General features: G+C 43.6%; 2 protein-coding genes across 9 annotated transcripts in view; one reads left to right on the forward strand and one right to left on the reverse strand.

The window, feature by feature from the left end:
* Positions 1-1,751, forward strand: part of PDE8A (phosphodiesterase 8A) — a 171,981-nt gene extending 170,230 nt beyond the window's left edge. For 4 of the 6 annotated variants that reach the window (XM_069798340.1, XM_069798343.1, XM_069798346.1 and 1 more), the window contains one exon: positions 471-1,751. The gene's annotated coding sequence lies outside the window, so the exon portion shown is untranslated. Of the gene's footprint in view, positions 1-90; positions 255-470 lie in introns of all 6 variants that reach the window. The other 2 variants (XM_069798344.1, XM_069798341.1) reach the window with 2 other exon arrangements.
* Positions 1,752-2,159: 408 nt separating this feature from the next.
* On the reverse strand, positions 2,160-21,625 carry FSD2 (fibronectin type III and SPRY domain containing 2). 3 transcript variants are annotated; one of them, XM_069798348.1, is made up of 13 exons: positions 21,443-21,625; positions 18,678-19,459; positions 18,502-18,597; positions 17,228-17,461; positions 15,913-15,935; positions 14,789-14,910; positions 13,564-13,719; positions 12,376-12,510; positions 11,467-11,620; positions 10,950-11,083; positions 8,870-9,002; positions 5,398-5,574; positions 2,160-3,061 (listed from the first exon to the last, which is right to left on the reverse strand). In XM_069798348.1, exons 2-13 carry the CDS (start codon positions 19,416-19,418, stop codon positions 2,809-2,811), a joined length of 2,358 nt encoding a protein of 785 aa, XP_069654449.1. In that variant the 5' UTR covers positions 19,419-19,459; positions 21,443-21,625; the 3' UTR covers positions 2,160-2,808. The 3 variants fall into 3 exon arrangements, with proteins under 3 accessions (XP_069654449.1, XP_069654448.1, XP_009917263.1); XM_069798347.1 differs by having other exon boundaries at positions 21,432-21,625; XM_009918961.2 differs by lacking the exon at positions 21,443-21,625 and adding an exon at positions 21,127-21,407.
* Positions 21,626-22,750: the final 1,125 nt, after the last annotated feature.

Here is a 22,750-nt window from a genome sequence, read left to right on the forward strand (position 1 = left end):
TGAGGTACCATGCTGGACTTGTTAATGCCCTTTAGTGTCGTTAGGAGACTCCCCTTTTACTGTCAAATACAGCTTCCAGTTCTGTTCCAGGTTTGGCCCTTACAGTCTCACAGGTGTCCTACACTTCCCCCTGTCTGGTGGGCTTATACAGAAAGATGAGGTTGATGTGAACTTCCAGCTTGGGTGCTGTACTGGTCTGATCAGTAGACCCTGTAGTGGAAGTGGTGGCCTCCCTGTAAAGGATGTATATAAAGGTAATTCACAGTGACAGCTCATTTTGAAAAATTGAGGTTGTTCATGCCTTTTCCTTTGCTGTATTAAGTGACAAGGTTGGGATTCCTAAGGGAGGAAGTGCTTGGGTTATTGCTGACAGGTGAAGCTTTTATTAAACAGAAACATGCAAACTCATTTCCCATATTGTTTTTAACCTAGTAGCCAATTATTGTTAATTTGTTGGGGTTTTTTTCCAGATATTTCTGTTGCTGCCTTAGCTGTCCTGTACCATGCCTAGCAATGACAACTGAGTCATATTCTGCTGAGCAGGCTGCTCCATACTTAGCCATCAGACCTGCATTCTCCAGCAGATTCATCAGGCTGACAATGTAGTGATGGAGCTGTTTGGTACCCGTAGAGTCCCACTCCAAGGGTTTCTGAGCACCTTGTGTTTAGCTCAGAAAATCTGTCCTTGCAGCAGCCCTCTGAAGGGGTTGTGAAACCCCGGGGACTCCCAGGGCAGTTCACCAGTTGAAAAATATTTTGGATTGGGTTCTTGTATCATCTGAAGTGAACGGCTAATCCTGGCGCCAGGATACAGGTGTGGTTTAAACACTTGAGGTGAAAGCTGTTGGTGGGGAGCAGTGGGACTGTTTGCAACAGAACATCTGCTTTCATCAGAATCGTCAGGGTCACCAGCAGCCTTTCTGCACTAAAGGCTTTCTTGGGTGGTTCAGACATCCTCATACCTCTGCTCTGATACTCGTGTGTTTTACTCTTTCAGATACCTACTCGAGAGTGTGGTGCTCTATTTTTGGCAGATAAAGGTAAAACATGTTCCAGTGGGTGGTGGCAGTTGGACCCTGTATCAAGGCACACATTTTTAAGCAAAGAATGGTGCTTTCTCGCCGCTTCATTCCCTGGCAGAGTAGCTGTACGGTTTAGCTGCTGTTCTCTGGTATGGCCTTGCCAATGTCGGCTGGGCTCATGTGGCCATCTCCTGCCTGCTGCACTGGCAGTGGTTGCGGGCTGAGTCACCTGTTTCTGGTGGACACGAGTTGTGCTCAGTGCAAGACATAGCAACTGAAAGTCTCTGGCCTGCCTTACAGGAGGTCTGACAAAGTGACCATAATAACCCTTTCTGCCCTGGAAATCTCTGAATTCCTGGTAGGCCAAGAAATGACTCTGTACTTACATAGCTCAGTGTTGCTAAACCTCTCTTGTTTTGAGGCTTGCAAAACAAATAGATACCCCAGAGAAGATGGTACTAATCACTGCTGTAATGACATATTCAACTCCTGTTTTTATGGTTGCTGCAAAGCCTATTTTGGGGAGACTTTTTTTAAGCTCTTTGGGGAAGAACAGACAAGCTTTTGGCATGCAATTCTACGTCAAATCTCTTCAGTTTTGCTAGGCTGTGTTTATTTGTAAGACCCTGTATATTGTAGAGGCCGCTGCCCATTCCTGACTATTGCCTGGAATGGAAACTTGAAACAATGATTTTTTGTAATGAATGTGCAATAAATCTGTGGAAAAGATTCTCTGTTAATGACTCTTGATTGAATTCAGGTAGCTTTGACATACACGAATGAGGCTGTTTAGAGCTAGACCAGCCTGCTTGACAGGCAGTGCCTGATGGTGTAGTGCCTGGAAATGAAGCCTAAACAAGGACATTTCAGTGGAATGCTGGGCCAGAGTACTTCCAGCCCCCACTGGACACCCAGAGCTTCAAGGGCACGGCATCCGGGTGAGAATTCTTCAGTGCTGAGGCGGGAGAACAGATCTGTAGGTGGGGAGGATATACCCAAGTGGAGGTGAGCATGGCCAAAAAGAACGAGCTAAAAATTATGTTTTCGGTTTCTCTGTAGGGGCAATCAAGCACTGCAAAAGGCCTCGGTTGGTTTTTTTGTTTTTTTCCCTGGATGAATGAATGGGAAGCATGGGCATTCTGTAAAAATGTCTTTTAATATTTGAGACTGTAGTGCATGCTTGGGTATTTCAGAAAGCCTCACTGTGTATGGTAACTGCTAACGGTTCACACACAAGGGAGGCGTATTTGATTACCTTGTGTCACAGACTTCATGTAGCAACAAGAATACTTGATTGTGAGATCATCTTCATGGTTGGAGTGTTTTCAGCTCTGTCGAGCAGCTGTACAGTGATTATGCCTTTTGCTATTTTTGTTTTTCTTTGAATTTTTGGCTCTTCAGCAGACAGAAGAGTGGAATTAATGATCGCTCTGGAACAGGGGAGTTCCCTAGGCCTCAAATGGGTACTGGGGGAACCAGTGATTCAGCTGCCACTGCTGCTTGGTGACAGTGTCACCTCTGAGAAGGATGGTATCTATTTCTAAATGGAGAATTCTGGGATGCTGATGGATCTTGTGACCATAACGGTTTTCTCCTAAGATCCTGCCTAAGAGGACAGAAACTGTCATCAGGGCTCAGGCGTGGCGGCTGGTTTGGGTCAGGGTTGCTTTGCTGTCTGTCTTGGGAGAGAGCTGGTTTATAAGGGAGTGTGATGGAGCAGTTAATGCTGAAAGAGGGCATTGCTCAATGCAGGTTATGTGTAGATGTGGGAGCTGCAGAACACGGGTTATGGGAGGGCAGTCCATGGGGGTATTGCAATTCCAGTATGTATCCGTAAGATACCAGGTGTTTCCAAAGCAAAGCAAGGGTGGACGTAATGCTGGAAATGCGAGTTGAATGCATAAAGGTGCTGGGCAATATCTGCATTGAAAAATGACAGTCTGCAGTTCTCATAGTCCAGCAGGATGCCAATCCTTCTTGGGGGGATAGTAATTCTGATGTCTGGTGTCATCCCACTGTGCAGGAATTCGTACTTGTGCCTGTAGGTAAGAAACAGACAAAAAACTTGAGGGTACCCTGGCTGCTCTCAAAGGGAAGCACTTTGTGCACATAGGTGTGTTCCAGGGTATGCTTCCTGCTTCACAGTCCCATCCCTCCTGTGTGCCCTGTGGTTACTGCCCCAGTCCCATCTACTTTGCTGAGCAATGGCTGTGTTTGCCGAGGAGTGGTGTGCTCTGCGCTTCCACAGCCTTATCCTGCAGTGCTCAGACCTGCCTGTGTAGCCTGCGTAACAGGCCTCCTGTTTCATATCCCAGTCTGTCTGCGAATAGTTGGGTGGTAGCCCTTAGATATGGACGAGGCCAGAGCACAACATGGGATTTCTGTTTTTTTCCGTGTCTCAGAGCACAGCGTGGGTTCCCCTGTAAATCAGAGGGTGCACCCTTGCCACTAGGTTTAACCTGAAGTAGTCCCTCCATGAAGGAGCTGTGCTCTGTTAGGCCAGTTAGGCTTGCCCTGGAACAACACTTGTGGTCTCCTCAGCCTTGCTGCTATACAGCTGTAGGCACTGCCGAGGCAATTGGTGTGATGACGGTCCTGTCCTTCCTGGCCCTGCCATGCTGCACAATTGCTCCCCGAGGGTCTGTGGTACTGAGCTATCTTTCCTGCCAACGTTATGGGAACTGCTCACACCCACACTTACAGCAGCAGCAGCGGGAGAGCGTAATCCCTTGGGCAGAGGCTGCCTGACTCACAGTGTGGCTAGGCATCCTCCAGACTATTGGACATCATTTTTCAAACCCCACTCTCTAAATGATGTTTCTGGCTGCTTTTCCTACAAGACTTCCCTGCTCAGCCAGGGCGGTGCTGATGGGGAAGTTCCACTCTTCATGCTCATCTTCTAGAGGGTGACCTCTTTTAATTATGATTCCTGGACTGGATTGTTGGAGGCCAGGAAGGTGCTCTGTACATAAGCAGCTTTGTCATGAGGGTAGCCCTCTTCCCCGTGTAGTCGCTCTTCGAGTAACGTTGAGGTCATTTGACAGTTACTCAAACAGCTCTCCCTAGTGTGGCACGCTGCAACCAAAAATATGAGACTTCTATGGGAACATGTGCCTTTCTGAGCAGAAATGAGAAGATTTATTCAGCTGAAGTGAGTTATCTGGTATTTCGTAAGGGCCAGCTTCTTCACTAACCACCTTCTCCACCCACACCACTCAAACCTGAGAAAATTTCCCTGCAGAAATGGGCATGGCAGTGAGTCAAACTGAGCAATGGCCCAGCTCCCTTTTCTCTCTGAAGTCCGTACTCATTGCTCCAGAAGAATGAGAACAAACCTTAGTGTACCTCTTAGCTCAGTATAGCAAGGAAGTCAAATTAGCCTGTCTGCAGGGTATGGGAGAGTCATTAGCTTTAGTGGGTTTGGTCTCCCTCATTAAGCAGCATTTCTTGCTCTGTGGGAGGCGAATGCCAGCACTGCTAAGGATTCTGGCTGTGCAGCAGGCCAACTGCTGGGGAGCCAAGAGCAGCAGGCGCCTGGGGAGGAGGGTGTGCTCCAGCCAACTGAGCTGCATGTAAAACCTCCCTGTGTACCAGCAGGCAGAGGACATGCAGGTTTGGGTCCATGCGATGCCATCCTTACCATTTACTGACTGTGCATGCTGAGGGCACTCAGGTGGTGTCCAGGCTCCCTGTTCAAGGGGACCCAGCAGCACCCTGGCAACTCCTGCAGGCTGAGTGGTGAGCCCTTCAGGCAGGCAGTAGGCAATACTCGGGGATGCCTGGGGGTGTGACTTGTTTTCTTGCTCCTGGGTGCTTCACAGGGTGCCCAAGTCTCACATGGGAGTCAAAGGCAATGACGCTAAAATAATAGCATCAGGGGGAGAGCCAGCAGGTTCAGCTGAGGCATACGGGGAGCTGGCATTTCTGCATGCAGATATGGCTTTTAGGTTCTTCCATAGGTAGGAAAGAGATCAAAAACAGTTGCATGCATCTGGGTTTTGCCAGATATGTAGTTTCTAGGTTACATGGATCTATTACTCTCTGTCTTCCCACCTGGGTTTCAGTGACCTAAAACAAGGCCTTTACAGCTAACTTCTGTAATGCAGATTTTATCCAGAATTGTTCTGGAACTGCCTATTTCAACGTGAGAATGTCATTAAGTAGAAGAATTTGCTAAAAGGTTCCGGTATCCTTACAACACCAGCTCACAGTGCCAACGGTGGAACATCAGAGGCCCCTGGTCAAGTGCTTGGTCTGGGCTTTGATATAAAACCTCTGGCTGCCCCCTGCAAGCAGGAGCTCTCTGCTGCTCTGCCTGCAGGTGTACAGATAGGACGTGTTCCTGTAGGAGACCTGTAGCCTCCACAGCCCTTACCTTGAAGGTGTGATGATATGCCTCATGCACCAGGATGAGTTGTTTGCCCCCAGATAACCATGTCTCGGAGTGTTTTCAAAAGCCACACCGATTCTGTACTCTGTATCTTCCTCAACTTCCACCTCCCAGTAATGTTTTCCTGGAAATGGGATCAGACTGCCCAGGATCCCAATACACCTGTGGGAGAGAGACAGGAATATGTGCTTTGGCAGGGACTCTCTGCAATGCTACTTACAATCTTTAGGTATGTAATGTACCTGGACATTACATACCAATAAACAAAAGCCACTTTTGCTGTCTCCTTAGCAGTGCATGTAGCATGGATTTTTGACTGCAGCAAAGTCCATGTGCTGAGGACCTGACACAGAACCTGCAGGTTTCTTTGTGACACCTACCCTGTTTTTACCTGTGAGTAGCTTTGTATAAATAAGTGCCCTGGGCACTTTCAGGAATAGGGGAGAACAACATCCTATGCTGCCTGGGTTTTCCGGGAAAGTTATTACTTGCTAGAAAAGAGGGTGCCCTGGTGAACCCCAGTATAGCAGGGGAAAACGGCTACAGATTTTCTGTTTTCTTCCCAAACAGCCCAGGGCTTTAAATGTCACTCACCACTAGGAACTGAGCACTGTAACAGCATGAAACTCCTGGGGCAGATGGGAAGGAGACGACCTAACTATGCTGTGTTTGGAGAGACGAGCAAGAACTGAACACAGTAGAAGAGCTTAGAATATGCTTAGGTACCTGGGCCATGAAAAGTTTTAACAGTAGACTGTCATTCCTAGCCTTTATGATAGGAACCATGTAGAAGATAACTCTTCAAAAAGATGTGTAGGAGAGACAAAGACAATATACCACAGAGAGAGCCTTCAGCTTGACTTACAGGCAGAGTCTCAGAGTTAGAGGAGCTGGGTGCTTTGAAGATGCAAGTCTGCAAAAAAACAGGTTCTGAAGCAAGAAAGTTGGGCAAAATAACCCATGCCAATGCTTCTGAAACACCCTAACTTGGTTTAAGATGGCAACATGAATCTTGTAAGACTACACCCCAGCTTTTCCTCAGGAAAAGTACATGGTATATTAGCTGTCTTTGCTGCATCACAGGGGTAGCAGGTTTCAAAACACACCTTCAGTTTTGGATGGGGAGTCACACATAACTGGTATGTTTCTGTGGTAGGGTCATCTAAAGTTGTAAGTCACAAAGGCAAAGGATGTTGCTGGCAGACACTACGAGCTCCTCTACCTCTAGGTAATGCTGAGAAAGAGCTGCACTCAGCATTCAGAGGGCGTGACATGTAAGGACAGGCATGCACGGCAAGATAGCTGTACTCTGTGCCACCTCAGCAGCAATCACTTAAAGCAAGTGTACAGTTCTTGCAAGTGCATGTAGATGTCTTGGGAATAGCTTAAAGGCTGCTAAAATCAGGACTGTGTTGCTACAGCTTGAGAAGGAAAAGGAATGATGCAAAATGGATGGGTAAACATCTGTGAACAAAATATTACCATAGTAATGAGAGTTGCAAAGCCACCAAGGCAAACCTGAGTCAGACTGTAGGAGCTGCTGTGGTTAGGAAACACATTAGCGTTTCAGAGATCAAACCTCAGAAAGAAGAGTTTGCGATGTAATTTCCTTGTAGTATGAGTGTTAGTCATTTCAGCTTGGGAGCTTTTTCTTCTTTTTTTTTTTTTTTCCACAGTATCTTGGCATGAAAGAGGCTTCTGAAAGTTCACAGTGACATCAAAAACTCAGCCTCAGAGTTCAGAATGAGATGAGTGCCAGCTCTGGCTGTTTATGTGAAACATAAAAGCACCCTGTGGAAGTGGGATGAAATCCCATTTAGGCTTACCATGATGGCTTTAATGAAGAGAATCATCTGTCTCCTGGCTGTTTTCTACCGAGCCCTCTAGTAACACTGCATTTCCATGGAGGGACTAAGTTATTAAGGGCTTGTATTATTCTGTGTCTGCAGATGCCTGTCCTGGTTATATGCTGTTTCTGTGGTTCTGACTGGAAACATGCATTTCAGCAAGCTAAGTCTCTCATTTCAGTGGCAAAGGGCCTAATTCTTTTTTGAAAGTAGGATCTGTAGGCCCAAATAGTATCAGCTAGATCTTTCAGCAAGAGGTAAGTATTCAGATCCCTCTCCTTTCCTTAGCATTTGCTTTTGCACTTAAATACCTGTTCAAATTTAGCTCAGTGTGTCCAACATGTGTAAGCAGGTTTGGACATAATTGTGGCTGGCTGCATCTGTAATCCTCTTTATGAATTTGCATTAATTTCGAAGTGATGCTTAAGTTCCAAAGAGCAGCTAGAGAGAGAGATTTAAACTCACAAAATCAGTGAGAGCTGCTGAAAGCCCCATTAGACACTTCCTGGCATCTATTTGAAAAAAACAAACAAACAGACCAGCTATGCTTTGAACTACAGAAGCTTCTTTCAAAGAAGAGAGTCAGGTGCCCAAAGCACCAAGAGGTTTTTTTGCCCATTCTGTAGCAGTCACTGTAGTGAACAAGTTTTACATAAGATGAGTGTTCAGTGGTTTCCATTGGACAGAGCTATATAAAAACAGCTACCAAATCTCCACGTGTGAAACCAAGACCAAGGAAGGATGAGCAGACTCCTGCACATTATGTGCAAGGCTTTATCACGTTGGCAGCTTGCAGAGGAAGGGGCAGGAGAGAGGGAGCAACAGCCAGCAGAGAGGAGCAGCTCCTCAAGTCCTGGAAGTGTACAAGTGCTGGATCACTGTAACTAAGAAAGAACCTAATAATTATGCCTTTCCTTTTTTTTTTTTTTTTAAATCCCACTAGTGCTGTATTAAAAGTATATGGGGTTTGATTTATTTATTTTCTTGTGACATTTTTCTGCAGTTTTGGGGCTCTGTAAAGAACTAAATGGGAGGAAAGTTTTGGAATTTAATAAAGTTGGTGCACAGATCATGCAAAGGGAGATGTTGTAGATAATATGTATTAGTTACCCTAGAAATTCTCAGAAAAGAGCAGCAAGCCACAGGGAGTTCAGTAATGGTGCTCAGGAACGATAACCCCAGTGAAACTATGGGGCCTGGGTAAATTGATATGGAGATTTACTCTCCCAGGAACTATGGGGAAAGCCTACCATTTCAAACTGAATAGTTATCTTAGGAGCCCAACCTGAAATACCTTAAAGTAAATCTGATTTTCTAAAAGATGAGTAATCTGTATTTTAGAATGACCAACAAAGATGTTTGCAGTGTCTAAAACTGAAGACAACCATAGTCACTTATGCAAAAACCAAGACAGAAAAAACCACTATACATTATACACACACATACATTCTGGAAGTTTTACTTGGTTGGTGCTTGGCTTGAAAGTGAGGAGAGCTGCAATACTAGTAAACCTTTTTAGTGGATTTAAATTCAAGGTAGGGGTGTGTCATGGGCATACCAGCCACAAACCACATGCATTAGTTAGTTGCACCTGAAATTCTTCCATATACCTCGTAAAGCTGTTATCATAGACAGGCAGATCACACTCTGGGTTTTCCAGTTCATCACATGCTATTGTAAATCCATCATCTAGAATCGCCAGTAAAGGATGGGCTGTGTCCTCGTTAAGGCAGAAGTAGGTGCCTGCAAGAGAGAATGCCTGAGGGTAACTCCAGCAACTCCTTATGGAATTAGGGTTTGCAGCAAGTGTGCGGTGAAATGTTTGGATCCACAAAAAGATTAACCAGTGCTTTGGAAGGAATCTGTGGCTGACATTGAGAGGACAAGGTTGTCCATTTGGAGTTTTTCAAATAAATGGGTGTTTTACAGCTTAACACTGTTTAGTTACAGCCTTGTGAAAAGCAGAAAAGGGGCCTTAACCTGGTTTTGAACCCAGCCAGGGCTCAAAGCTGCAGGCATTGCACAGGAAGTAGCTATTCAAAGATGAGGGGTCCTCCCTGGAATGGACTGTCTGGCTTCAAGTCATCTTCGTCAGAGCTGAAGTGATCTATTTTTAATCACTGAAAGGAGAAGGGGGGTTTAAAGGCCTCTCCATGGCCTCACTCTTCCATATAAATGCTGACCACAGTTTGAAGAGAAGGGATCTCTACAAAGGTGCCACATGCAGCATCCCTCATGCTTCAGCACCTCCTCATCAGATCAGCCCTCAGAGAGGTAAGTCAGCTAAGCCAGCCCAGGATAAAAGCACTTCTGCCTTTCTCCCTTTGGAGACTTCACAAAGCAGGTCTGATGCACTGCACTCTGATGAGCAGCCATGTGCGTCACAGCTGCTGTTTGTAGTTGGTGTTTGTGTATCCACCCCAGTAAGTAAGAATCAAAGGTCATTTCCAGTGTTGGAGGTGAGCGCTTGCAGCTGACAGATCAATTTGCATCAGCTGTTTGCATAATGTAGACTCGGAGAGGATAAATCTCTCCATGCTAATCCCAAATGAAATCATTATAATCAAACTGCAAGTTACTTCAATGCAAATACAATACAAACAATGATGGGACAATTACAGGCATGTGCTGCTGAAAACAAACACATGCTGTGCAAGCAGAATTGGCAATTTCAAACATTGAGTTTGATTTAAGCAGCTGAAATACACACAGACAATGGTAACACAATGACAGTCTTCCTCTCCAGGGATTTAAGAATGACCATTTCTTTTCTGTGGTGGCACTGATGCATAGCAGACAGGTTTCTTACTGAAATATAGCCTTTCACAGATTAATGGGGGTGTGGTCAGGTTGCTGAATAAGAACAATTTGCAAATCTGTCACAGAAGGTAAGGACAGAAGAGACACAGGTATGGTGTGAATGCATCCGAGAGTGATGTGGGAGGTTTGAGACACCCGAGTGAATTTGCAGCATCATTATAGCAGTGGTGAAGATGAAAACAGGTGTCTACCTAAAACTCACTAAAATGAGCTTTGATTAGATGGCTGGGAGGGAAAAGGGCTTCCAGCTTCCCTTTGGGGGACAAGGTTATTCCCTGCCCAGTGTGACACGGAGAGCAGAGATGATAATGCTATGTTAGTTACTAAAAGCAAAGCTTCCAGCTGAAAGTTGGACTGCCTTTTTCCTGATGAATAAAGGGAACCAGCCTTCAGAGCTTCCCCAAGCAAACTGGAGACATTCTAATATATATAGAGGAAGAGTTTACATATCCAAATGACTCTGGAAATTGCTGACTGTTTCAGCCCTACTTTCCAGCAGCAGCATTGTTACAAGGTAATCTCTGAAGTAAAGTAAAACCACACTACAACTTGCTTCATTGGTTTGTCAGTACTTGGCAAGCTGGCAACATCTGGGGGCGTTGGGTTGATATCGTCTTTTAAAATGTTTAGAAATTAGTAACTTTCAAGTATCAAATGTACTGGACAGAAATAATTTTAAATTACAGAGCTAAAGCAATGCACTTATTGTTACAAAAAGTGCTTTTTTCATTCCTAAAAGGTTACCAGATGTGTAATTAGATGTAAGAGATTAGGACCTGATCCAGAGGCCATTGAAACCAGCAGGAATCTTTCTGTTGAGAAAATAGATGCTACAATAGGCTGCTGGAGTTGTTCTGAGCTGTACATTACCTGTGGTGTGTATCAGGACAGGTTCACTTCTTTCACTGGAACCACCCAGGTTTAGGGCTCTAATGCAGATGCGATAGCTTTGTGTTGGCTGGAGGTGAATTAGGACTTCACAGTTAGGAATCCCAACAATAGATCTACAGAAAATAAATCCATGGAAAATGACAGGGTAGAGAACAAAGGTAGGCCTTTGAGATAATTTTTCTGAACAACAAAGAAGAAATTACATGATCGGCTTCTCTTTTAACCCATCAACAACACTTTACTTGTACAGTTGTCAGTAGCAGGGGCAAGAGTCTGTGATAGACTATGCAGATTTTTACATTTGTTTCTCCCCTTCTCCCATACACTGTATAGTAATTTTCCATTAACATTTATACAATTAATTTTACTAAGAGAAATGTTTATAAAGGTGAATTCACCAAAGGGTCATGAGTCCTTTCTTAGTGCTATCTGATGCCACATGACTTGAAATGGTTTCAACTCTACAGGTCATGGACTTGGTAGAATAGTGACTCACTCAGTAATAGTATCACCATTTTCTTCATCTGTCAGCTTGGACAATTCAACCGTGTAGGAGTCAACAGGGTTCATGTCTCTAGATTCCCAGCACACCAGTGCTGCATTTTCACAGCTCCGGATCTTTTTATTCTTTATGGTAGGTGGTGAAGGAGCTAAAAAGTAAGCAAAAGAACAGTTCTAAGCTGTTGCTTGAAGACATTTGCAACACACGTGCTTTGAAGACTTATAAAATAGAACAGAGTTGTTTACTAATACTATATATTTAAAGAAACCTGCTTCCCCTATGGACAATAAACAGCAGGCACAGTGATTAACAGTACTATTCAAAGACTTAATTTGGACTATAAAGGTCCCAAGAGAATTAATCAGAGCAGTAACATAGATAGGGACTGATTACACAACCATCTTCTTTCTATCATTGGTTTTATCTTTGTCATAAAGGTGCATCTCTTCTCTGCTCTATGATGTCAAAGACATCTGGAACGAGTGCTTGAAAGTCTCACTCTGACTTGCTCAATCTGATATCAGGATTTCACAAAATATGCTTGTCTGAACTGCAGTTACAAAGGGCAGCATTGCAGGTGAATCCACAAAATACCTACAAGCCAATAAAAGGAGGGCTGGCATCCACCTGGCAGAACTGGGAGACTTGAGCCTTATTCCCAGCTCTTCTACATGCTTGCATTTAAATAATTTATTTTGTCTCTGTGCTTCTGTTTCTTCAACTCTAAAACAGGGACAATTGGCCTGATAGGCTCTCCAAAGAAAAGTAAGAAATTCCCATGCAGTCAGTAGACTTACATCAGAAGAAACAAAACGCCCAGAAAGCATTACTGGCATAAAATTCAGAGATGACTATGAATTTCACTATGAAGGTCACATAGTTGTATGAATAAAATATTTTTACCTGTTACATAAACTGTTCTTTCACTTGGTGGACTGATACCAGAGGCATTTAAAGCACTGACCCAAAATTCATACTGTGTATTCGGCAACAGATTAGTAATGGTGCAGTATGTTTCTTTGACTTTCAGTGTATGCTCTGAAATGAAAACAACAAAGCATTTACAGTGCCTTTACACAGTTACCCACTCTTCCCCAAAGCTGCCTCAAATAATGGAGTTGAGGCATATTGTTTTGTGTACTGAGTTCAAGAGAGCTCCTTGTGCTCCATACCCTTTGATTAGCTGTCAGGCTGTTTTACCATGCCTTCCTCTAAGGAGGCATAAATCAGATAATGCATCAGCTTCTGAAGGAGCCACACCACTCAGAAAAAAAAAAACAGAAAAAAAGGTCACCCATCTGTCACTGAATTTTTTCTAAAAAGACACTGCACATTCCCAATCCAGGGATGCTGTCTGGTCAGCTCATCCCAGCAGTGGAACAAGACCTGAAGCTATTTCCCTACTCATTTCTCATTCTTCATCTTACAAAATTTAGATAGGTTCTGCCTTTCTTTCTGAAGTGGCCATTTGGCACTCTACTGGCTTCCACTTTTGCTGGAGAAGTGACTCCAGCAAGTCACTTCAGAAGTGGGTGTTTTCAGTAAAAGGATATTATTAGCAAAGGCAGTTTTGTCACAAGGCTGGGACATTTTAGGATAGTTCTGTGAATCTATTTTGTGCATGTGGGTGATGGGGAGTTACAGCCTATTATTAGCACTGAGATAAACTGTAAAATGACTGTGGGGGCTTCAGTGGGCGTGCCGATAATATGATGATTTGCTGTCTAAAAATACTGTGCTTTGCAGTGGATGCAGCGCATGTGTATCTAACGCACTGCCCGCCTTCCAGGAAAAGAAATGCTACTGTTGAGACCTGACACTGTCCCCTTCCCACTCCTGGTATCCCAGCTGCTGCCCCGTCCTGTCTGCTCCTGTGATGGGTCCTGCTGCAGCTGACAGCATGGCAGACCTGGCTGGGGAAGCATGACAAAGACAGAAGCAGGAAATGTGGTGGCAGATATGACAGTTTTGGTGGCAGAGAGAGTGCACAAAAAGTGCACTGGTTGCCACAGCAAGTCCAGAGGCACTTTGGAACCAGCTGGTTTTGCCAGTGGAGGGCTGAGGTGTCCCCTTGGGTCCAGGCCTCCTTACCTGCTTGTTCATCACTGCTCCTCTCGTTGCTCACTGGTTTATAGCACAGTTGGTAGCACTCAACAGTATCATCTGAGAAGAGGCCCCAGCAAACTCTCAGTGAGGTGCCAGTTGCTGTATTGGGAGCCTGGGGATTTATCACAGGGGCACAAGGAGCTGCAGAGGGGAAAATAGGTCAGTTTTTGAATGTGTAAGCATGGTATGTTGTTCACAGGCAAACACCTCCCCTCTCACAAAGGTGTTTGCACAAAGCCTAGGCATTGAATAGGGTCATATTCTTCCCACATGGCAAAAAGTTAGGAGGTGACCCTGTAAATAGTTGCAGATAATAATCAGGTCACTGGTGTATGTACTAGTCTTGCTTCAAATCAAAATCAAAACAACAAAATACCTAAGCCTCAGCCTAACCCTTCTCCGTAAACTTGACCTCCCCTGCCTCTGAGGGATGCAGTTCCCCAGCAAGCCAGTACAGCCCTGCAGGAGCAACATCTGACATGCACTGCATTGCTGTGGACTAGCCGAGGGGCTGAGGAGCCTCTGGAGGAAGAAAGATGAGGGAAAAGCTGTACAACATGGGGTCAGCAGCACAAGAAAACAAGTAGCAAATGCTCTTTTACTTTAGGAAAACACAATGTATGGGCATAAAAAAATGCATATTATTCTTTCTGACCATTTGTGGTGTGCCAGAAAAGATTTAAAAGCTTTTGTATTTTTATTTTTTTAATTATTAGAAATTTGTTTGGGTTTTGCTCTGTTTCCTGTGGATAATAGAAAAAATGTTTGCTAAATAGCAGAGGAACAAGCCACTGAAATCTGGTTATCAAGAGAAGCTGTGCAGGTTGTTTAAAGCAGTCTGGTGTCCCTCTCTACTTTGTTCAAGCAACTACAAGGTAGGACAAGTTATCACCAATAAGCATGCGTGACCCCTCAATGGAAGGGGGGAGTCTTTGTGAGTCTTCTAGGAAATCATCCAGCAAAAGCAGGGAAGGCCAAACTTGTCAGTTCTGTTAATTTTACACTGAAAACAAATGAAAAAAAAAAATCCAAAAATAGCTTCCAGTGTTTCTGTATATATAGGCAAACAAAAAAATCTAAAGGGAGAACTAGGGAGAAGCTAATTCTGCCTTTGCAGTTCTCCTTTAAAAGAAGTAATAGACTTCTGCTTAATACATATCCCTAATTAAATGTAAATAGGTCTGAAATAATGATCAGATAGGAAGAGTACCTGGAATAGTATTAATAGAGTTCATTAGTTGTTCAACTTCAGAGAAATCTATGACCCGCTCTTCAAAGTCTGGCAGTGTTGAAAGCTCTAAATCCACTTCTTTCTTTAAGAATTCTTCCAGCCTGTAATCGTAGGAAAAAAAATATGTTTAACTGGAAGTACCATAGTGTTGGAGATACCTTTCTATGATACCTATTGGTAAGAGGAAAAGAAGCACAAACTCTAAAATAACAGCTATTTCCTTAAAATAACGTTTTCATAGTTGTACAAAGCTCAGCCTCCCCATGCCCTTTGCTTGGAGATACATGGCCATACATCAGATCAGTGCTCCAAGATGCCAAACAGAGCTGGATGTTGAGGAGACTGAGCGACCGTACTTTTTGTGCCCTGCTCATGCAGTGAGCTGTCTGCTGCACACTGCACTCCCGCTGAGCAGGTGAGTGAGGTTTCCCCAGCAGCCCTCTGTGGGAAGCAAGCTATTAGCTCTATGACTTTCATTATTTTGAATTTATGACACTGTTACTAATTCAGGACCTCATGGTTCTAGGTGTTTTAAACTTGAAACAAAGGGGTATCTTTTCTCTGTGTTTTCACAAACTATGACAGTCAATTTAAATGTATATTTTTTGCAATTGATTTACTGTGTCTTAAGACTTCTTCCAACTGCTCCAAGATCTTTCAGTATCTGTTTTGAGCTCCCACAGCTTGACTTTCTACCCTTCTATATTAATGCATAAATAAGCCTGTTACTAATCTATTTAGGGAGCTCAGTTTTAGTCAGATTTGTATCCAGAGCACTTCTTTCAAGATCTTTAGCAATCCTGTTTCTCAGTCACTGAAATTAGTTCCTTATGACTAAGCTGAAAACAGTGATTTATTCATGCTTTAACTCTCCCTTTGGGTTTTTTGAAATTGGCTCAAAACTAGTTTTGAGTGTTAAACTTCTTAGACCATCTTTTCCTGCTGCAGTTTAAACCAGAAATACTAAAGATTTCAATAGCTCTAGATAGTAGCTTAGATAACATCTGTGTGCCTGAACGGAGTCCAGAACATGCAAGTGTCTCCAATAACAGGTCCAATTAGCAGGAAGAAATGTGACACAAAATCCCAGACTGTGATACTACCTGTCAACCATGGTTACTGCTGCCTGTAGAAAAAAAGAGAGAGTGTTAAAGACAGAAATGATACATTTCTTGCATTAGTCCAGAGTCTGACTACATCATGCTGTTGACCTGTCTTACATGAATTGTCCCAAATGCAGCCCTTAGAGTGAACTAACTGGCTCTCACCCACCTCTGAGAACAAAGCCATACCTAACCATTCATTCAAATGGACAGATCTTGGCTGAATTTACAGTAAGGTAACGTGCAATATCAGACCAGTGTCTACCCATCTAGGCTCTAGACTGTATCCTTCCTCAGTTGTCCCAAGTGCCAGCAGATCCTTCACAAACAAAAACCAACAACAGCTCAGGAAAAAACTTAGTGAAATTATCTGCACTGGAGGGACTCTGAGAAGTGCAGATTACTGGAAGACAGACGTACAGTCCCTGGAGAAACCTAAGCATCTGAGAGCTCATGACCAAGAGCTATTCACTTCTTGGTGAATAATGGCTCCTAAGGGTGATGTAAAACTCTTTATGAGCTAAGGAGAAAATAAGGTTATTCCGGAAATGCAGAGGAATGGGAAAAGTCAGCTCATCTGAAGAACTCAGCAGGTTGGAGTGACACAGCAAGCTGATCCATTGGAGCAGACTGGAGGTGTTAGATTTGTTTACTGACCAGTTCAGAAGTTACTGTGGCTGTGCTATAGAAATGCTCCCATCTAGCTGAGTCACAGGACAACTCAGATTAGAGCAATCACTCATCAGCAGTGAAAACTCTCATTTTTTTCCCAATTATTTTTCTACCTGCTAGAAGAAAATAACTTCTTGATACCTCCTCAACAGTGGGATTCATCCATCACTTTGCAGGAGCTCCTGATGTATTTAGTTTGGAGCCTCCTGTTCAGCTGAACTTTCCAACAAAATGAGCAAGAAGAAGAAACACCTTCCAAAGTGGTTGCATCAGCCTGCCGGCTGTGAGCCCAGAATAGAGCAAGAGAGCTGAGCCTGCATGAGATAATGAACACTAAGTGCTTCCAGAGTTTCCTGAGATAAGCTTTTTAGAGCGATATCTTCTCTTCGAAACCCAGTGAGACTCACAAATCATTGAGCGTCCAAGTTACAAACTTCTGCTGCTGCTGCTTCTGCATTTTGGCCCCATTCTGTTGCCCCACTAAGTCAATGCCACCATGCCAACCACCTGGAGCAGTGACAGCATCATGGACCAAGCACCCCAAATGCTCTCTAGCAATAAAGCCACTTAGGACTTCCCAGCTGGGGACTACTTGCAAGCAGCAAAGCATTTAGAACGGGCCTTGCCAGTTAAAGCTCTTTACCTTCATAAAATTGGCTTTGTCATTTTCCAGGTAAAGCTCCTGGGTTGTGTCTGTCAGCTCCTTGCAGGTGTCAAGATGTTCCCCACAACTGACCAGCTGCCCATATAAAGCTTCCAGCTTCTGCCTCTTCTCTTCCCCCAGTGCTTCCAACTGTTCTTCATACTTCTGAGCAAGCACTTGCACTGCATCATTGTAATGCACCTCAAAGTTCTGCTCCTGCCTCCCGAAGTTTTCCTGCAAGGCATTTGGGGGTTTGTTCCTTGGTGTCAGGCCTGATCCATAAGTCACCCAGAGAAAAATCTTACTCAGGTCTGCCTAAAATTCTCCTTGCCAGGGAGGCAATGCCAGTACACAGAAGCTGTAATTTGACTAATTTGCATTTTTAGAGGTTTATTCTAATCATTCACCCCCACTGAGGCACAAGAGAGTGTTGGATTTGGTTCCAGACATAAGAGCATCAGAAATTATAATAAAAACAATGATGGAAGGCAACTGTCTCCAACCTAAGCCCAGGAAGCACAACTAGGGATATATCCTAGCCATAATCTCACAAGTGTTTCTACCAACACAGTCAAGCACATCCTTCCATGACAGAAACCATGGCAACCCAGTGGGATCCATGGATTTGCCCTGGGGGAGATGAGCAGCTAATGCTAGTATCCTCACTCGCTGCTGGAGAAAGCATTAGGAAGGAAGATTTAAGAAGCAGGCATGGCTTTATTGCCAGCAGCTGCCCACCGCTCAGGCACCAATGTCCTTCTGTGCCACATGCAGCAGAGAAAAGACAGTAGGTGCCTTGAATTACTGCTTCAGTTTGACTTGCTGCCAGCTGGTCCCCTTCCCCCAGGGCCAAGCTGACATCAGCCAACCAGTAGCACAACACTTGAAGTGCTGTAGCTCGATGCAGCTGGTCCAAGGGTTTGCCTGTATCTGGCACCTCTGTAAATGAAACTGAATGAACACAAGGGGTACATTCTGGATGGACTAGTTAGATCACAGGTCCTTGTCCATTTAAAACTAAGATAACCTGAGTGGGGGGGGTCACTTTATTTCTGAATGCAAGTGTCTGTGCAAATGCTTAATGTGGTTTTACTAGCCCACTTAAAAAATTCACTAGGATGAAGTTTCCCGAGTACCTCAGTCTAGGCAAACCGCAAGATAACTCCGTGCTCTGTTACCATAATTACTCACCTAATTAACAACTGAACACTACGTCTGTCAAAACTGTTCTAACCCCAGTACCACAAAATTAGCGCAAGAAAAAAATGCCTTACCTCTACAGTGATGAAGATTTCCTCCAAGTGACTGGCAAAGTTTTCCACCTGAGCAATCTGCTCTTCCAACTTGCACATGTTTTTATGAATCTCCTCCTACCAAAACACCCAGTGTGATTCTTAGTATGTCTGAACACTGTTTCTGAGGTACTGCAGTACACTTGTATTACTCTTACCTTTTCACTTTCCACAGCACTGGGAAGCTGAGCCACCTCGTGATCCTTGTGCTCACCAAACAGTTTGTCAAAAGCTCGGATTGGCATCTTGCAGGTAGAACAAAAAACATCTGCTGCTTCCTCCTCACTGACAGCCTGACTGTTCCACTCATCCGACATGCCACTGCTGCTAAGCCCCTCTCCAGAGCCTATGTGGCTCTCAGCCTTATCCTCTGCTCTGGCTTTGTTCTCTTCTTCATCTTGAGAAGCCTCTCCAGGAAGTCCCTGTTGCTTTGTGCTTTGACTTTGGTCTTTCATTGGAGAGCTGCTTTTTGATGCATTATATATGGAGCCTTGTGATCCTGCTTTTTCTGTGCGAGCAGGTGGCCATCTGCTCTCCACCATCTCCAGATGTCCTCCAAGAAGCTCAAGCTCTTTTTCTCTATCCTCATCAAGTCCATACATCTTAGCCAACTCTGCAACCTCCTTTTCCAAGTCATATCCAGCTTCTTGTGAGCGCTGAAATTTTTCGCTACTCAATGCAGATTCCTTTCTCGTATCACCCAGAGATCTGTCTTCTTGACCAGTTAGCTCTTTGGGAAAGATGTCAAACCTCTCTTTTGATCCATAAAGATCCATGTGATAAAATATCAAGCCTTCAGCCTCAGACTCACTAGACTCTGGGACTGGTGGGAAAGCTGAAAGACCGGGTGACCGGTCACTAGTTTCATACTCTCTTGCGCTGCCAGATCTAGATGACATTGGTATCCTCAGTGAGGCTTTTGAGATGATGAGTCTCAATCCTGTAAAAGATAAGAAAGATCCTTAGCTACATACTTGGATATCAAATATGAGTTTTTCTTGCTTAAAAATATGTAGACAGAATAGGTTTGGCTGAGGACTGCTCAGGGCCTGGAGGTAGACACGGGGAGGTAGGCTTCCTAAGTGAAGCTTCTGAAGTGAAACCACTAGAAGCTTGTTTTTTCTCATGTCTGTGCAAAGCACAGCAGAGTGCTGTATCTGTTCTGCATCCTATGTTTTCTGAGTGGCTCATCTGTGACCCTGATGTCTGATTTCCCAACTGTGGAGTAGTCCTGTCCTCAGTTCAGCGCTGCGACTGGGCTTCAGGCAGACTTAGTGCTGTTCCTTACAATTGGATGTGGCCTGCTTTGAAGTCTGCTCACCCTTCAGCTGCTGTCAAGTGCTCTTTCTGAACTGTCAGTCAGGCATACTGTGGAATGCCCTCTCTTGTGACCACTGATGCTACATAACATACTAGTAAATGCACTGAAAAATCCTGTTCTGGATTTTTCAAGTTGCCATTCTTGATACTGAAACTTGAGGTTTCTTTAATATTATTCTAAGTCCAGGTCTCAGGTCCTTTCTATAGAACAGGGAAAAATTCTGCCCTTTGGGGCTTCTCAGGTGCTGTGAAAATATGTATTCTAACATAAATGAAGCTCAGAAAAAAGACTGATGATGACCTCCATGATAAAGCATACAGTAACTAGGAAGCAAGGCAGGTTATTGACCCCTGAATTAAGAGAAGTCCGCTCTGACCTGGAGCTTGCACACTTTGTCCATTCTGTGCATTGAGAGAGGTGTGAAAAGGGCATGTGGATGTGAAATGCGAAGCTGTATGATAAAGCAGATGCACATGGGACAACATTAAAGGTGCAAAGGCAATTTTAACGCTGACTCCCCAAGCCCACTCCTTCCAAGCAGCCTGTATTAACAACAGCACATAAAACAATGCTAGTACAGAGACAGTGCTCTGTCAGAGCTGAAATGTCCCCGCAGCCCTCCATTGCTCACTAGCACGAAAAAAATCATGGCTACAAAGCTACTCAGGTCAATTTTATCAGCAGTTTACAATCAGAAGAGTTTATGGAAAGATTTCAGCTGAATATTAATGAACCTATAGTAACATCTAGTCCTAGCTAAGTGAAGCATATGAAAGCTTTAAAACTACTTTCTCACAGAAAAAAAGCAAAAAGGTCAGTCAGACATCAAGGTTATCAGAGCTTGTGTAGAAGCTTTTGCATAAGCTTTACTTTCAAACTACTCTTTATGGTCTTTGTAGTTTCGAGTACTTGCTATCACCTCAAATTTATTACATCAATATTTTACTAATATTCCTGAGGATTACTTAGCTAACAAAGTCAACCTAGTCAGTTACTTACTAGAAAGCAACTTCTCAAACTGGTGAAAAATGCTAAGAAACTTCCCACTCTGGTTTTATATCAATGACTGAAAACAGTCCAGCCTACCGGATCTGTAAGAAAACACACATAGAAGTTCACCGTTTGTCTCCTGGCACTGCCGACATGGGTGTGGATTCTACAGCTAGCAATATCTTACTATAGACAAAAACACTGAAGTTAGGCAGAAATACTATTTATGCTAAAGGTGATAAAATTAATCATGCAAATTCTAACATATTAAACAGAGAAAAGGTCTTGACACATACCAGAAAATGTTGTCTGGCTCCCACAAAGACTTTTTTCCCCATAATTATAACAATAAGGCTTGCTTTAGAAGCTACTACTAACTAGAAAAGTGAATTAACAAGTATTTTTCCTACCAAAATGAAATTAAATTACATAAATTAAAATGAGCATAATTAAGCTTGTCTGGAACCCTGCTGCCTAAATAAGATTTTCAAATGATTGCTCAGTGTTTGCTCAGTTTACAGGCACAGATACAATTACAGTGAAGAATGTTTAAGTCCGTGACCATCAATTATCAAAAATACATAGCAAAGAATGTTACTACCTAAAACTTGCCTTCTATCTTAAGACGTCATAAATTCTTCTGATAGCTCAGATGGCATCAAACTTCACATTTATTTCGCCTAGTAAAAATTAATTCACATGAAAGCAATTCCCTGCCACTTTCCTATGACTGCAGTTGGAAGACTTATTGCCGTAACCCTAGAGCGCCTCTTTGCTCAGAGAGGGACATGCCAGCAATGAGCAATGGAACAAATATAGATGTGCCCCAGCTGTCCTTCAGCAGTGTGCTACTTGAGTGTCACCAGGATGAATGTCATACACTGAGAAAAGGCTCTGAAGGTTGATTCCTTGATCTGAAGTACTTGGAAAAATTATAGAGAGCCCTCGCTAAAGCCAGAGCACCCTCTCACTTTCTGAGGTGGTATTAATAAACCCTGCAGAGTGCAGTCATTGACTCTGGGTGTGATTTCCAAGGCTGTGGTGCTAGGCAGAGTATCGTGTGTGGGATACACAAAACGTGCATCCTGCAGAAACTAACTCAAATGGCTGGATGCATGCTTACAGCATTGCTGCACAATTAAATGGAAATATCTGTTTTGTTCTTTGCAAATGTTTAATGGCAAAGTCCTTCTCTCTATTAAATTAGCAGAAGCTTTACTAATGGGGTTGAGTTGGAATCAAGATCACATTCTAGAAAAAATATTAAAATTCAGAATTTAGAAAAAAATCAGAAATCATAATGTTGCATATACTTATTACACATATACGTACATCCCCACTCTGTATGTGTATGCTAGACAACTGGAAAGCTAATTATGGTGAAGAAAGTGGCCAATGGCCCAGCTAGGGAGGGTTTTCACGGGAACATATCCCTTCAGTCTGCGCTCAGTAGCGGTTCACCTGATAAAAACCAGGCTGTATATTACCACTGATTATTGTGATTACAGTAGCACTTGAGCTACAGTATCCACTGAAACCCACAGTTGTCCAGCATACGTAATCTTCTGCTTGTGAACATGCTACTGAGCCAGCCTTGCTGGCAAGAGATTTTTAAGCACATTTGAGAACGTTGTATTATATACATCTTGAGCTCAGGGGACAGCACAAGGGGAAATGTCTATTGGATCTTCACACAGCTCTGCTTTTTCCTCCTTTTCCAATCAAACTTGGTGTCATTTCCTCACATTTCTAGCCGTGCAATTGTTTGCTGTTTTGGTAAGGAATTACAAGTTAATTACCCTTGTAGTCATGATTGCATTACCGCTGACAGTGCCTCTATCATCTGTAAGATCAGAGCAGAAATGTTTTCACATAAACGATGTAGCCTTTGCTGAAATGTTAACATTTATGCTGTTGGAT

The sequence above is a fragment of the Haliaeetus albicilla genome, chromosome 12 (assembly GCF_947461875.1).
Source record: "Haliaeetus albicilla chromosome 12, bHalAlb1.1, whole genome shotgun sequence".
Classification (NCBI taxonomy): domain Eukaryota; kingdom Metazoa; phylum Chordata; class Aves; order Accipitriformes; family Accipitridae; genus Haliaeetus; species Haliaeetus albicilla.

Bases quoted from the DNA above. Each gene is read 5' to 3' on its own strand.
- FSD2 (XM_069798348.1), bottom strand. From the start codon at position 19,418: ATGTCATCTAGATCTGGCAGCGCAAGAGAGTATGAAACTAGTGACCGG. The intron at 13,720-14,788 runs GTACTCTTCCTA...TCCCCTCTGCAG, and splicing joins CTCTATTAATACTATTCCAG to CTCCTTGTGCCCCTGTGATA. The intron at 12,511-13,563 runs GTAAGGAGGCCT...TTTTCATTTCAG, and splicing joins GAGCAGTGATGAACAAGCAG to AGCATACACTGAAAGTCAAA.